Source organism: Sander lucioperca, chromosome 17 (assembly GCF_008315115.2).
Source record: "Sander lucioperca isolate FBNREF2018 chromosome 17, SLUC_FBN_1.2, whole genome shotgun sequence".
NCBI classification, from domain to species: domain Eukaryota; kingdom Metazoa; phylum Chordata; class Actinopteri; order Perciformes; family Percidae; genus Sander; species Sander lucioperca.
The window spans coordinates 12781830-12796585 of NC_050189.1; the positions used below are offsets into that span (position 1 = coordinate 12781830).

The following is a 14756-nucleotide window of genomic DNA, read 5'->3' on the forward strand; positions in this document are numbered from 1 at the left end:
ACAATACACAAGTACCTTCAATAAACCGCTGCAATGATCTACTCTGTCTACTTTGTTTGTGATTGGGTTCTATCCCTGTTAGCCCGCACACACCAGCCATATAAAGTTGTTAATTAGCGAATTAGTTTGACATAGTTGATAACATTCAAACAACAGTTAAACACTTGAGAAATGTGTATCAGTGCTAATTTGGTTTGCATCGTAACCAGAGAACCATTATTCCATGGATTCAATGTATTTTGGAAAACTTCCCATCACACCAATCTTTTCTTCAGGTCCTTGCATCAACTACGAGCTTATCAGACGTCAGTATTCACCACCTGCTAAATTAGGAGCCAAGGACTGATTTCTACAAACAGCAGGAAACCAGCCCAATCAGCTACACATCAGCTCCAGCGTCTCACTGTAATTCAGTTTTCTTCCCCAAAGACCTCAGATTGTTGCCCTGTTCTGATATATATACTAAAACATACAGAGAGGAACAAGAAGCCCGCCACATATGTGTTTGGGTTTCTTGTTGCTCCTCTGTCTGATCGTCAGGTGGCTCTACCTTTTAATGTTCAACCCACCACTGATGTCCTGTGGACATGCCAAGGCCATGTCATTTTCATAGGATTAATTATATGAACAAACACAGCAAGAAAGACTGACTCTTGTTTCAAAGTGTGTGTGTTAGGAAACTCACTTCAGCTGAGCTGGGGTTCTGTTTCATCACCTAGTGACTGATGAAAAAAATTTAACTTTTTAGTGTGTATGCAGCAACAATATTCTCAATCTGATTACATACAACATACAATAAATTAGTCTACATACAGTACTGTCTTGTTAAGGTTCCAACATATAACACAGACACAGAAAGTCAGAGGATTTGTCAAAGTAAGCAACATCTTTTAGTGAGAGCTGGAGTTTGGTCAGTGCACCGCTAAAGGACAGGTTCACATCAACATGCAAGTACCGAACTCCAAACTTGAGGTCTGATCTGACCATGAAATAAGGCTCACCTTAAATGCATGAATTAAATGCTGTATTTCAGCTATGATGGCCTATCAGCTTTGTACAGCAGTTGCCAGATATAGACGACCATGGTACTAAACCTGGCATCCTCACTGTAACAACAACAAGAGTTCAGGAATATGTTGCTTCATGTGACATATGCACATCAACGGTTCACTGTGAAAACTATTGAATATGGACAATCTGTATGTTTTTCTCTTGTCTTTACTAAACAAAGCATACAGATAGTTAAAACAAACCCTTTGATGCACAATACTGTTGTGTTATTTCCCTGCATGACTTGCAGATATACTCATGATTGTCTATTAACTAACAGCCTCGGTATCTTGTTACCCAGAAACATTTTGAAGAAGTAGAAGCTTCTGAAAACAACTTCAACAGAGAAGTTGAGGTTTCATCTAAGGCATAGTTACTGCCTTAAAAGGTTACTCTTTATGCAAAGTCATTATTAAAGAAAAAAACACACATAAAGACACATAACTTTGGACATCTATACACACAATAAGACTCAACACTACTCATGACAAACACTGAGACGAAACATCACAGTAATTCCAAATGAATAATTGAATTCCAAACCTAATAAAGCAATACACATCCTCTAAATAAAAATATATATCAGGGATGGATAACTCTCTCCATACATTTCACATTTTTAGGAGCAAAACCAGGACTATGTTTCACTACTCCATTTCTTGTGTAAATAAATACAATCTTTACAACATTTCATTAAAGCTTGTTTCACAACTTTACTTTTAAAATCCTGGTTATGAATTCCATGCCACCACTGATTCATAAGGTTAAATGTTAAGCTCTCATATTCGCATTATACATGCTTCCCCTTGGATTCATTTTTTGGGAATAGAAAAAAATGTATCACTGTAATGCAGATGATCTGAGGCAACAATGTGATCTCATGAGAAGGTGTATGAATAGCATGCCACTATGACATTTCACGAACAATGTACGCCCCATTGTCGTTCACCTAGTTTAGCTAACCTGTGACGTGACAGTTTAAACACCAAAACGACTAGTTAAGATTATAAAAAATATTGTGTTTTGGGTTAAAACTGTCCCGGGACATGAACACTTCCTGGGATCCAGTGAGTGTTTAAATATGTTGAGGAACTCATTTTAATGATTAATCTGACAAAACATGAATGCGGCACAAATGCCCTACCTCACAATGTTAATGAAAGTGACAAATAATTAGTGTATACACCCCGTGATTCTATACCACAGAATTTAATGGGTTATTCTTTGACCCATGCTACACCCTTCTGGAGTTTCATGAAAATAGGGCCAGTAGTTTTTCTGTAATCCTGCTAACAAAGAAACTGAGGAGAACATAACCTTGGCAGAGGTATTATGAAAACTAAACTGAAGTAATCATGTTTGGCCCTTCTAAGAGCCACATGAAAGTGCAGCTGTAAGTGCTTTTTCAAATTTTTTTATTTATTTTTTTAATCCAATGTGCAGTCGGAAGAGACGTGTTTTTAGCCGTGTTTTAGATGTGGAAGCTTTCGTCTGTCCTCGACACTTCATTGAAATTTAACAAACAAGCAAGTGGTGTTGGAAGGGCAACTTTTATCAGCTAAGAGATTTTGCAAAATTAAAGCGGTTTTTATATCATCAGGACCTGGAAACCATTATCCCTGCGTTGATCACCTCTTGGCTTGATTATTGTAATTCGCTGTATATTAATGTTCTATAGCTTCGGCTGTAATTGTATCATGTTAGTTTTTAGTTTTTTAGTCATGCCTTCTCTTTATTTTCTTCTAACATTTAGTATTATTGTATAACACTGTTATGCACATTCTATTGCTTTAATCTTGTATAAGTGTATTGAGGCAGATCCTAACCTATCTGCCTCGACTGGAAACCACTTTGGGTCAGCTCCTGTTGTTTTTAAATTTGCTATATAGTATAGCTATATATAGCCAGTAGTTTTTCTGTAATAGTGCTAACACACAAACAGACAGACAGACAAACCGTGCAGAAAACAGAACCTCCTTGGCTGAGGTATTATGAAAAATAAACTAAAGTCATCATGTTAGGGCCTTCTAGCTCTGTCACTAACCTAACCAATGCGCTTAGGCCCAAACTTGCATAATGAAGTTAAAAATCTTGGTAGACACTTCATTGAATTTCAACAAACAAGGCAGTTGTGTTGTGAAGGGCAGAGTTTTTGCAAAATTAAAGCCGTTTTTAAGTCACCAGGACCTGGAAAGAATTATCAATGCATTGATTACCTCTTGGCTTAAATATTGTAATTTGCTGTATATTCATGTTCTATTACTTCAACTTTAATTTTATCATGTTAGTTGCTTTTTAGTCATGCCTTCTCTTTATTTTCTTCTAACATTTTGTATTACTACCTTTAATGCACATTATATTTCTTTAATCTTGTATAAGTGTAATGAGGCATATCCTAATCCATCTGCCTCAACTGGAAATCACTTTGAGTCAGATCCTGTTGTTTTTAAATATGCTATATAAATTAAACTGACCTGACTTTAAAGTATCTGTGTATAAAACTTAGTATAAAACAAAGTAATGCATCCTGTTTTTTAAACTTAATGGTTATCACCTTATCTACACTGTTCTATGTGAGCAGCAGTGTTGTGCAACACTTAAATATAAAACAGAAGTTGAAGAATTGTTGCATCAGAGCTATTCTATCTGTGCTGCACAATTTCGCCACTGTGTCACTGAAGTTGGTTTTACACATTGCAAAGTCATCACCGCGTTGGCATTCCATTGACTGCCATTCATTTTGACGTCACTTTGACAGTGAATAACTTTACATCTGAAGCGTTTAAAGACTTTATTTATCCATTGTTTATTTCTAAAGAAACACGACAATATATAAAAGGCTCCATTACCTTGTACCTCACGTTATGGCTCTGTAGCAGACGTTTTTGTAAAAATAGGCTAATGATTGTGTCATAACCACGAGACTTTCTGTCGCACAGTAGATAAATTACCGTATAGTACAGGAGAAGCTCGCAGGCAGTTTGGACTCACATTAGCCCGTGTGTTCCATAGTGTATTCTCGCTAGATAAGGTTATTTGTATTTTTACTAAGTGCTGAGATTCAGTACTTCCTCCAACACTGCTGCACACAACGGCCCGGTGGCCATATTCATCCGGGCTCAGCGCTCTTTCAGTCGTGACCCGTGCATGTGGCGCTGTCAGTAATTCACTAGCATATCTCTGAGCTGGCCGCTGAATAACGTCAGCTAACGTTTTTGTCACTATTTACGCTATGATGGAACTAAACCTGTCACTTGTAGTCACAGTAATAACGACCAATTTCACACAATGTTCTGACGTTCAGCAATTTTGTTGCTTAACTTTTTAATGTAGCCTAGAATGTGTAACTAAGTATCTTCATGTCTGTAGCTACTGTGGGGATGCCCACCCCAAGTCGGTGTGTCTGAGGAGAACCCGCTTCATGAAAGCTGAGCAGCTGAAATTAACCTGTCAACGTCCCTATGCTGGGATCATGCCCGGATTATCCATAAGGGCACATTCACAACCAGTGAGACAGGCTTTAACTAGCTTATTCATTTTTCGGTCCTTTTATTGTCGTTAGCTGTGATGCTAAAGCAGTTTTAGCTTTCCCATGATGCTTTAAAAGTTTTTGACCAATCAGATGAGTTGCTTTTAGGGCCTGTGAAATAAAGTCGGAAAAATACACATTTGACCGACCCACAATGCTGCAATATGTAGTATTGATTTTGGCTTTTTGAATTGATAGACATTTTGAATTGAGACATTTGAATATAGTGCTCACTGCTCATATGCCTACATGTATGTAGTTGGATAAGTTAGTAAATTACATTTGAGAAATCCCCTTGATTATGTCTGATATTTTTGCCAGGAGGACAGCACGGGTAAAGGGGGTGGTAAGGTATAGTGCCAGGGGCACCACATTGTCTTAATACGGGCCTGACTGGGACGGGCATTGTAAAAGCATTCAAACCGCTATTCGTGGATTATTTATGGCTGGTCTCCTTAAGGTTTCTTGTCGGTCTGTTGCATTTGCCTGCCGTGTTGTTCAGTTGTTGAATATGTTGTTACCTTAGACGCTGGATGTAGATCAGAGTTAAGTTTTGGTCTCTGCTCATGGGTAATTGGACTGGCATTTCCTTTTTCGTATGATTTTCTGGAATTGTTTCTAGCACTCAATTTGTATGGGAATGCTGCGGCTTCTGTAGGGTTTTTGGGGGGGTCTACAATAACAAGGGTTTGCAGGCGTTTGGCCGAAATAATTACTCACTTTACCAGCAGTGAATCTTCAACAACTTTACTGGAGTTATATCATATTGTTGTAGCCCTCATTCTCTCGGGTACTCATTGGGCTGGGACACAATTCTGTTTTTCTGCGACAATGAAGCAACTATAAACATCAATGACAAGAAGTGCGCATCTGTCCATTCATTATAGATTCATGTGACGTCTAATATGGCTGGCATTTTGGGCAATTATAATTTCCATGCAACTCATAGCATGATTTGAATAATCACGTAGCTGATTCTGTCTCGCTTTAATTTTCAGAATTCCATCTCCTGTGTTTGGAAGCAGCCCAATCAAAGCTGCAATGCCCCCTTTTAGCCAAACCATTCTAATTTTAAATAATCCACTTTAGTCTTATGCACATGCTGCTGCGCAGCGCATGCATGAGGGTCTGGCAAAATCTATGTTGCCAATGCATGACTCAGCTTGGTCTTATTTCATCACATTGTGTACTACTTTATCTGTAGCCGCTCTGCCTGTTAAAATATCGTATATATTGGTGCTTTTATTGTTCACTGCTTCGTGACTCGAAAAATGCAACTTTTTCCCATCAAAAGTAGGGTCGCTGGCATCCAATTCCATCTGCGCTGCCTGGATTGATCTGCTACCAGTATTCTGGAAATACTTCCATATGCCTTTGCTGAATGGCCTCAAAAGGGTCTCTCCCCGAAGCAATGCTAAATTTCTCCCTTTCACATTTCCTTTAGCAAAAGATATCACGATTGAGAAAGGGTGTTTTGGGCCTTGCACAGATCAAATGTTAGAAGGTAAGGCAGCTTCCTTTGTATAGCACATTTCAGCAACAGGGCAATTCAAGTGCTTTACATAAAATGTAAGAAACAGGAAGATGCGTTAGACAGTCATTCTCACAGCTTTCTTTGGTTTTCTGAGGGGTGGCGAATTTCTTCACGCATGTATTTCTGTGACCCAAATCATGATTCACCATTTCTGATGTTTCAATTTATGATCGCCATTTCACTTTGTTTTCTCAAACGCTCCAAGATGGATAGTAGGCCTAGTAGTAATAAGGTACGGTTGTTTATGTCTCTGAGTCTTTTGTCCTCTATCTTCCATGCTGACCTATTTGAGGAACCGTCCTCGTGCTGGTCCTCGGGAGCTCTGTTGTCACTTAGAAAGGAAACCAATGTCCAGTGCCTGGTTTACATCTCACCTATGCCTCCTCTACATTCTGCAGACTGCTTTCGGACCGCTATACAGCTCATTCCCTGTGCATAGGAGCCGCAAATGCTGCAGCGGCATCCACTCCGGTTTTCAACCCTAAAGGCCAGGGTGTGATGGACCTCTGCTGCATGGGAAAGTTCCCTTTTGACATGGCGTTCGCCCTATTCTCGATGATCAGAAGCTATGTGCTCAGCACCCTGATTGGTTGGACCAATGAACAATTGGCAATTTGTGCTTCATCTGCTATATTTTATCTCGTAAACACTCTTAACTAGGACATTCATTAGCTAAATTGGCTTAAAGGCAACTTAATTCCATACTCTTGTTTTATCACGAGAGGATTGCCAGGTATGGTCTGTTTGGGGGGAATAGTTTAGCTCTCCCAGTCTTAAACTGTGAGTGTTCCCTATGCTGCTGCTGTCCCCTTATTCACTGCTCTTTCATGGTGTCATGAAAGGTCAGGGGACTCCTCTGAACAGAGCCATACCGCCAAATTTAATTCATAATTTATTCAATAAATTCATAATTTATTCAATACATTTTTAAAGCTTTTATTGTCTGTGTTGTTCTTGACGTTATGGACCTGACAGAAATAATAAACTGAACAATATAAAAGTATAAAGAAAGTCTCTCTAAACCCGGTTAGTGTACCAGTTTGTATTTTATAATATTCCTGTTGTTTATATTAATATAAAATCATTACAGCTATTATTTCCAACATTTGAGCAGTTTGTTCCTCACTCAACATAGCACACTTATAATTATAATGACCTAAAGCTGATTTTATGAATAGATGTTGGGCTCTCCTGCAGTACACATGCAGGAACTTTGCCTTTTTCAAGCAAAAGTGCATGTTTTGGGCTCGAGTCTATATTGTGTAACTTTGGGTCTCCTCGTTTAAGGGTTTCCAACTTTACAGAAATGACATTTCTACCTTACATTTGTCAGCAATGTTGCCCCAGCATTTAACCTTAAAGCCTGTCTCTTAGAAATGTTGTTTGTGTACTTGTACTTACTACATGGCTGATTCAACCAGGGAAATGCAAGTGACAACTGGTTTGACAGCAAAGTATTCCTAATCCATTCAATTCAATTTTATTTATAGTGTCAAATCACAACAGGAGTCAACTCAGGACACTATACAAATATAGTAGGTGTAGACCACACTCTATAATTTAGAAAGACCCAACTATTTCCCATGAGCAAACATTTGGTGCGATAGTGGCAAGGAAAAACTTCCTTTTTACAGGCAGAAAACTCGGACCCAGGCTCTTGGTGGGCGGCCGTCTGCTGCTGCCATTGAGACACAGAGACACTGATACAGATATACAGATATGGAGAAATATGATTAATCATAAATATTGCAGCTGGTTTGATGAACAGTGGGAATTATAGTACCAATGAAGATATGACTAGAACTAATAGTTGTAGCAGTCTCTTCTCAGTTCCCTTTTTTTGAGAGATAAGCAGCTGAGATAAGTAGCTGTATTTAAGTGCTGGTCTTCCTCTTGTTCAGCACCTCGTCACAGGACGGCTGGAGGAAGAGAAGAAGAGGATATTCTGCAGCAGGTTTTGTTACAAACTTTCTTGTCATCTTCTGATTTTCCTTTACTGGAATGACAGTCAGTAGGCATCGTCTGTTCCTACACAAGTATCAGTAACATGTCTGTCTCTCTGCATTAAAGCTACCACCTTCACCATGAAGACACTGACTGTGTTTGCACTGGTTTGTGTCATGACGGCTCTGACTGGAGCTGCTGGTGAGTATTAAGTGTTACGGATGTATTTATTGCCAATAAACTGTAACAATCCAATAAGTGCAATGTCATACTTCTTCCAGCTGTTCCAGAGGAAAAGGCCGATAAAGACCAAACAGGTGAGTAGATTTTAGATGTTCTCTTCGATGGATTGTACATTGTCGTGATGCTCTGCTGTGATTACTTCACCTACGCTTTGTGTTTATTGTGCATTTATAACATCTTCATACTATCAAAATAAATGGATTTCATATTGTAATATAAAAGTTCCACATAAAGAGACTTTAACTGGAACCTCCACATTACCCACTGAACTTTTTTCCTACAAATAGCTGATGTTAATCTGGTCAAGAGGTGGGCCAGACGAGGATGCTACTGGGGTTGGTCTAGGTTCAATGGCCGTTGTTTCCGCTACGTTCCAAGACGCATGACCTGGGCTCAAGCTGAAGTAATACATTAACCTCTACAACAAGTTCATTTTGTTTGCATACACATGGACATTTGGTTTCTTGGCATCTTTTGCTGACTTGGTGTCGTCCTTTTTACTTTCTTTAACAACTCCTCTCTTTGTTGGTCTGTCTGTCTGTCTGTCTCCTGTACTGTAGAAAAACTGTGAGTCACTGGGAGGAAACCTCGCGTCCGTTCGTAACATCATGGAGTACCACAATCTTCAGAGGCTGATCATGACCAACAGTCATGCGTACAAAGAAACCTGGATTGGAGGCACTGATGCACAAGAGGTAATTTTGGCATCATTGCTCAAGTTGCAAATACTGCAAACCAAATATACATACTATTTATTATATATTATACTAAACTTACACTTATACTTTAAATTATATGCTTTGCTGTACTATACTACATATATATATATATACATGCTATATACGGTATACATACTATATTACTACATTTCACTGTATATTATATTTTATATTCTATACTACATTATACCATGTTATCATAAAGGGGCTGTACTCAAAATACTGAAAAATAGTGGGCTGAGATTGCCTCTACACGGCTCTCATAGCCTCTTCCCCAAACTTGTCAAATACTGACGCTTTGTCAAGCAAAGCTAGGCAGCTTTATTTATAGAGCACATTTCAGCAACAAGGCCATTTAAAGTACTTTTCATGAAACATTAATGAGCAGATAAACAGTCAAAAACATGTGTTAAAGAGAATATAAAAACAGGTCAAATAGAATGAGACAGAAATGAAATACAAGAATAAAAGTTGCACTGCTGTGTAAGAAATGAACAATGACTTTTATTTTACTTTTTAAAAGACAGCATCATCCGTGATTCAAATGAAGGGAGAGTTGCAGCAAACCTGCAGTTTTCTGGGAGTTAGTTCAAGTTATGTGCAGAATAAAAAATGTCCTTTGTCACAACTCTCGGCGTGTAAAACCAACCCTCTCGCACATGTGACCCGCATTTTTATAAAAACAACATTTTATGAATCTGTCCTTATTTCTGTCCTTGTCCTGCTGTAACACCTGCATTTTCTCTCTGGGGATCAATAAAGGTTTATTTAAAAGATTTTAATTTCATGGCTTATTCAATTAATTTCTTTATTCCAGGAAAGGCAATGGTTCTGGAGCGATGGCACACCTTTCCACTACTCCAACTGGTGTCGTGGAGAGCCTAATAACCATGGGGGCAGGCAGAATTGTTTGCAAATGAATTTTGGAGGTAAAATGACATCTTAATTATCGTACAGTAGCAGTGATACAGCTCATATAACATATTGTCTCTTGAGCGAAAAAGTCTTCCTAAGTCAGATATAATTTGGTGTTATCAAATCAGTAGGTGGGCTAACCATACACAGTATTACATCATTTACGTTTTTCGCAATGATCTGTATCCTATCATTGATCATAGTGTTACCTAACTGTACCCATCAAGAATAATTAGTTACATTTAACAGTTTAAGTTTTTGTTTATGTGTAGCATTCGGTGACTCACATTCGCTGACTCGCCTTTTTTTTTGTACATGCAGCTCACAAATGCTGGGATGACTTGCAGTGCTACTCTCAAAGACCGTCTGTCTGCGCCAAGAAAACCTGTTGATGCTTGGTCTGACATCATAACGTACCCGTAAAAAGCACAAACACTGGGGGAGGGGTGTTTGTGTTTCTGCCTTTAAATACATCTGTCTTTACTCCGTCAGTCTCACATCTGAGCTGAAGGATCTCATTTAAGTTTCATATCTTTATTTCTGTTCTATCGCTGTAACGCTACTTAAGGAAGGAAGCGACAGGTGACAATAAGGAGCTGGACTGTCTCTGAGGCTTTTTGCCTTCAATAAGAGCAGACTGAATGTGTTATGAAAAGATTGCTTTTAGCACAACCTGATATGTATTCTTTAGAGTGAACTCTTCTTTCTTGTCTTATGCAAAATTAAAAGCCTGAAGCATTAAAACAAACTGGTCTGTGTTTTATCTCCTGTTTAGATAAAAAAATGTCTCGATCTTTGGGGCTGAACGGACATATTTTAATGGTTTTCTATCGGCTGAAATAAAACCGATTTCTTTACTCTGCCCTTTTGTCCCCCTCAGGCTGCTATTGTTGGAACACAGCTCTCCTATACGAGCCTGCAGCACTTCACTGCATAAGCATGTAAAGACATTGAGGTTAGACAAATTCACAAACTCCGTAAACTCAGACGTGATCATTAGCAACGAGCAATGAACACAAGAGTCATGCATTCCACCATTGTTACACCTAAGACTTACGTAACTATTTTGCATGCATCACGTCTAAAAGCAATCGTCTCTACTTGTGACCAAAGATGACATTTAACATGTTGAGAAAAATATACAGCGTAACATTTTTTCAAAATCTGTGCTCAAGTAAGCCCAGAGAGCAGTGGCGTAGGCAGAAATAGTATTTTGGGCGGGCCAGTACAAAAGTGAGTGGGCCATTTTCAAAAAGACGAAGTAGCAAAAAGGACAAACTGAAAAAAAAACAGCTACAATTTTACCTTCCAACATACTGCATTACAATGGCAATAGCAGTACTGTCTACAACATGCTCAACCAACAAAGCTCAGTCTAAAAAGTTTGTACACAACAATATAGACAAAAACCTGTCGATTTTAACCTATTCAGGCTAAAATATATTTGCACCGGCAGAACCAGCAGCATTGGCTCTGCACAGCACTGTTATGAAATTAACCATTTTAATGCACAAAGTGGCAACTAAACATGAACCCAAACAGCAGAGAAGGCGTTTACATTTTGCATGACATAGATCAGACAGAAATCGCACATGTAACATATCCTTTGTGCATTCATAACAGCATTGTTGCTTCAGAACTATGGTCAGATCATGAGCAGCAATGTGTAAAAATGAAAACGTTGTCGTAGGACTATAGCAAACACATGAACATCTAAATAAATGTTGATAGATCTAGCGTTATAGTTTTAAAAATATAAATATACAAAAAAGCAACCCAGCTTTCCTGGCCGAAATAGACCGAAATAATAACATTAAAAGCAATACATATAAACCATGATAAGATCTCGTGAATAATGTTGATTAAAACAACGGTTATTGGGCTAAAACTACCAATAATAAAACTGTCACAGATTTCGAGTTAAGGGGGCGTGTTTTTTCTTTCGTCGATATTTGACGGTGAGGGATTAACATGAATGTCTATCTGACGGACCCCCTCGTCAAAAAATAACGCAACGGGTACCCCCCTGGCGTTGAAAATTAACACCAGGGTTCCTTGACCATGCGTCATACATTTGACGAGTAGGGAGTGAGACTGACTTTTCTTGTAATCTTTGTGTGTGTGTGTGTGTAGGACACAAATTGTCCACTATGTGTCATCATTGTGCCATGGGTTACATGGTGTATTTAAGCAGGAACCTTTTTTTGTCAGGTAACAGGTCACTCTTGCCTGCCTAATGATTCCTGTACATGCCAGTGAGACAATACACAAGTACCTTCAATAAACCGCTGCAATGATCTAATCTGTCTACTTTGTTTGTGATTGGGTTCTATCCCTGTTAGCCCGCACACACCAGCCATATAAAGTTGTTAATTAGCGAATTAGTTTGACATAGTTGATAACATTCAAACAACAGTTAAACACTTGAGAAATGTGTATCAGTGCTAATTTGGTTTGCATCGTAACCAGAGAACCATTATTCCATGGATTCAATGTATTTTGGAAAACTTCCCATCACACCAATCTTTTCTTCAGGTCCTTGCATCAACTACGAGCTTATCAGACGTCAGTATTCACCACCTGCTAAATTAGGAGCCAAGGACTGATTTCTACAAACAGCAGGAAACCAGCCCAATCAGCTACACATCAGCTCCAGCGTCTCACTGTAATTCAGTTTTCTTCCCCAAAGACCTCAGATTGTTGCCCTGTTCTGATATATACTAAAACATACAGAGAGGAACAAGAAGCCCGCCACATATGTGTTCGGGTTTCTTGTTGCTCCTCTGTCTGATCGTCAGGTGGCTCTACCTTTTAATGTTCAACCCACCACTGATGTCCTGTGGACATGCCAAGGCCATGTCATTTTCATAGGATTAATTATATGAACAAACACAGCAAGAAAGACTGACTCTTGTTTCAAAGTGTGTGTGTTAGGAAACTCACTTCAGCTGAGCTGGGGTTCTGTTTCATCACCTAGTGACTGATGAAAAAAATTTAACTTTTTAGTGTGTATGCAGCAACAATATTCTCAATCTGATTACATACAACATACAATAAATTAGTCTACATACAGTACTGTCTTGTTAAGGTTCCAACATATAACACAGACACAGAAAGTCAGAGGATTTGTCAAAGTAAGCAACATCTTTTAGTGAGAGCTGGAGTTTGGTCAGTGCACCGCTAAAGGACAGGTTCACATCAACATGCAAGTACCGAACTCCAAACTTGAGGTCTGATCTGACCATGAAATAAGGCTCACCTTAAATGCATGAATTAAATGCTGTATTTCAGCTATGATGGCCTATCAGCTTTGTACAGCAGTTGCCAGATATAGACGACCATGGTACCAAACCTGGCATCCTCACTGTAACAACAACAAGAGTTCAGGAATATGTTGCTTCATGTGACATATGCACATCAACGGTTCACTGTGAAAACTATTGAATATGGACAATCTGTATGTTTTTCTCTTGTCTTTACTAAACAAAGCATACAGATAGTTAAAACAAACCCTTTGATGCACAATACTGTTGTGTTATTTCCCTGCATGACTTGCAGATATACTCATGAATGTCTATTAACTAACAGCCTCGGTATCTTGTTACCCCAAAACATTTTGAAGAAGTAGAAGCTTCTGAAAACAACTTCAACAGAGAAGTTGAGGTTTCATCTAAGGCATAGTTACTGCCTTAAAAGGTTACTCTTTATGCAAAGTCATTATTAAAGAAAAAAACACACATAAAGACACATAACTTTGGACATCTATACACACAATAAGACTCAACACTACTCATGACAAACACTGAGACGAAACATCACAGTAATTCCAAATGAATAATTGAATTCCAAACCTAATAAAGCAATACACATCCTCTAAATAAAAATATATATCAGGGATGGATAACTCTCTCCATACATTTCACATTTTTAGGAGCAAAACCAGGACTATGTTTCACTACTCCATTTCTTGTGTAAATAAATACAATCTTTACAACATTTCATTAAAGCTTGTTTTACAACTTTACTTTTAAAATCCTGGTTATGAATTCCATGCCACCACTGATTCATAAGGTTAAATGTTAAGCTCTCATATTCGCATTATACATGCTTCCCCTTGGATTCATTTTTTGGGAATAGAAAAAAATGTATCACTGTAATACAGATGATCTGAGGCAACAATGTGATCTCATGAGAAGGTGTATGAATAGCATGCCACTATGACATTTCACGAACAATGTACGCCCCATTGTCGTTCACCTAGTTTAGCTAACCTGTGACGTGACAGTTTAACACCAAAACGACTAGTTAAGATTATAAAAATATGTTGCATATTGCAAAATCATCTTTGAAGGCCTTCTCTTCCTTAAATAATAAACTGAACAATATAAAAGTATAAAGAAAGTCTCTCTAAACCTGGTTAGTGTACCAGTTTGTATTTTGTAATATCCCTGTTGTTTTTATTAATGTTAAATCATTACAGCTGTTACTTCCAACATTTGAGCAGTTTGTTCCTCACTCAACATAGCACACTTATAATTATAATGACCTAAAGCTGATTTTATGAATAGATGTTGGGCTCTCCTGCAGTACACATGCAGGAACATGTTTTGGGCTCGAGTCTATATTGTGTAACTTTGGGTCTCCTCGTTTATGAGTTTCCAACTTTATATAAATGGCATTTCTACCTTAGATTTGTCAGCAATGTTGCCCCCACATTTAACACTTAACCCTGTCTCTTAGAAATATTGTTTGTGTACTTGTTTTCCCAATTATGTGACCACTTTCTAAAACGTCTGTCAAGATTTGCATACCCGCACGGCTA

The 14756-nt window shown here is 38.4% G+C and overlaps 1 protein-coding gene across 2 annotated transcripts; it reads left to right on the top strand.

The window, feature by feature from the left end:
* The first annotated feature begins 7969 nt into the window (after nucleotides 1-7969).
* Nucleotides 7970-10682, top strand: LOC116063691 (ladderlectin-like). Of its 2 annotated transcripts, XM_031318608.2 has the most exons (7): nucleotides 7970-8067; nucleotides 8184-8258; nucleotides 8339-8374; nucleotides 8588-8703; nucleotides 8861-8995; nucleotides 9837-9948; nucleotides 10256-10682. In XM_031318608.2, exons 2-7 carry the CDS (start codon nucleotides 8198-8200, stop codon nucleotides 10324-10326), a joined length of 531 nt encoding a protein of 176 aa, XP_031174468.1. In that variant the 5' UTR covers nucleotides 7970-8067; nucleotides 8184-8197; the 3' UTR covers nucleotides 10327-10682. The 2 variants fall into 2 exon arrangements, with proteins under 2 accessions (XP_031174468.1, XP_035850098.1); XM_035994205.1 differs by lacking the exon at nucleotides 8339-8374.
* Nucleotides 10683-14756: the final 4074 nt, after the last annotated feature.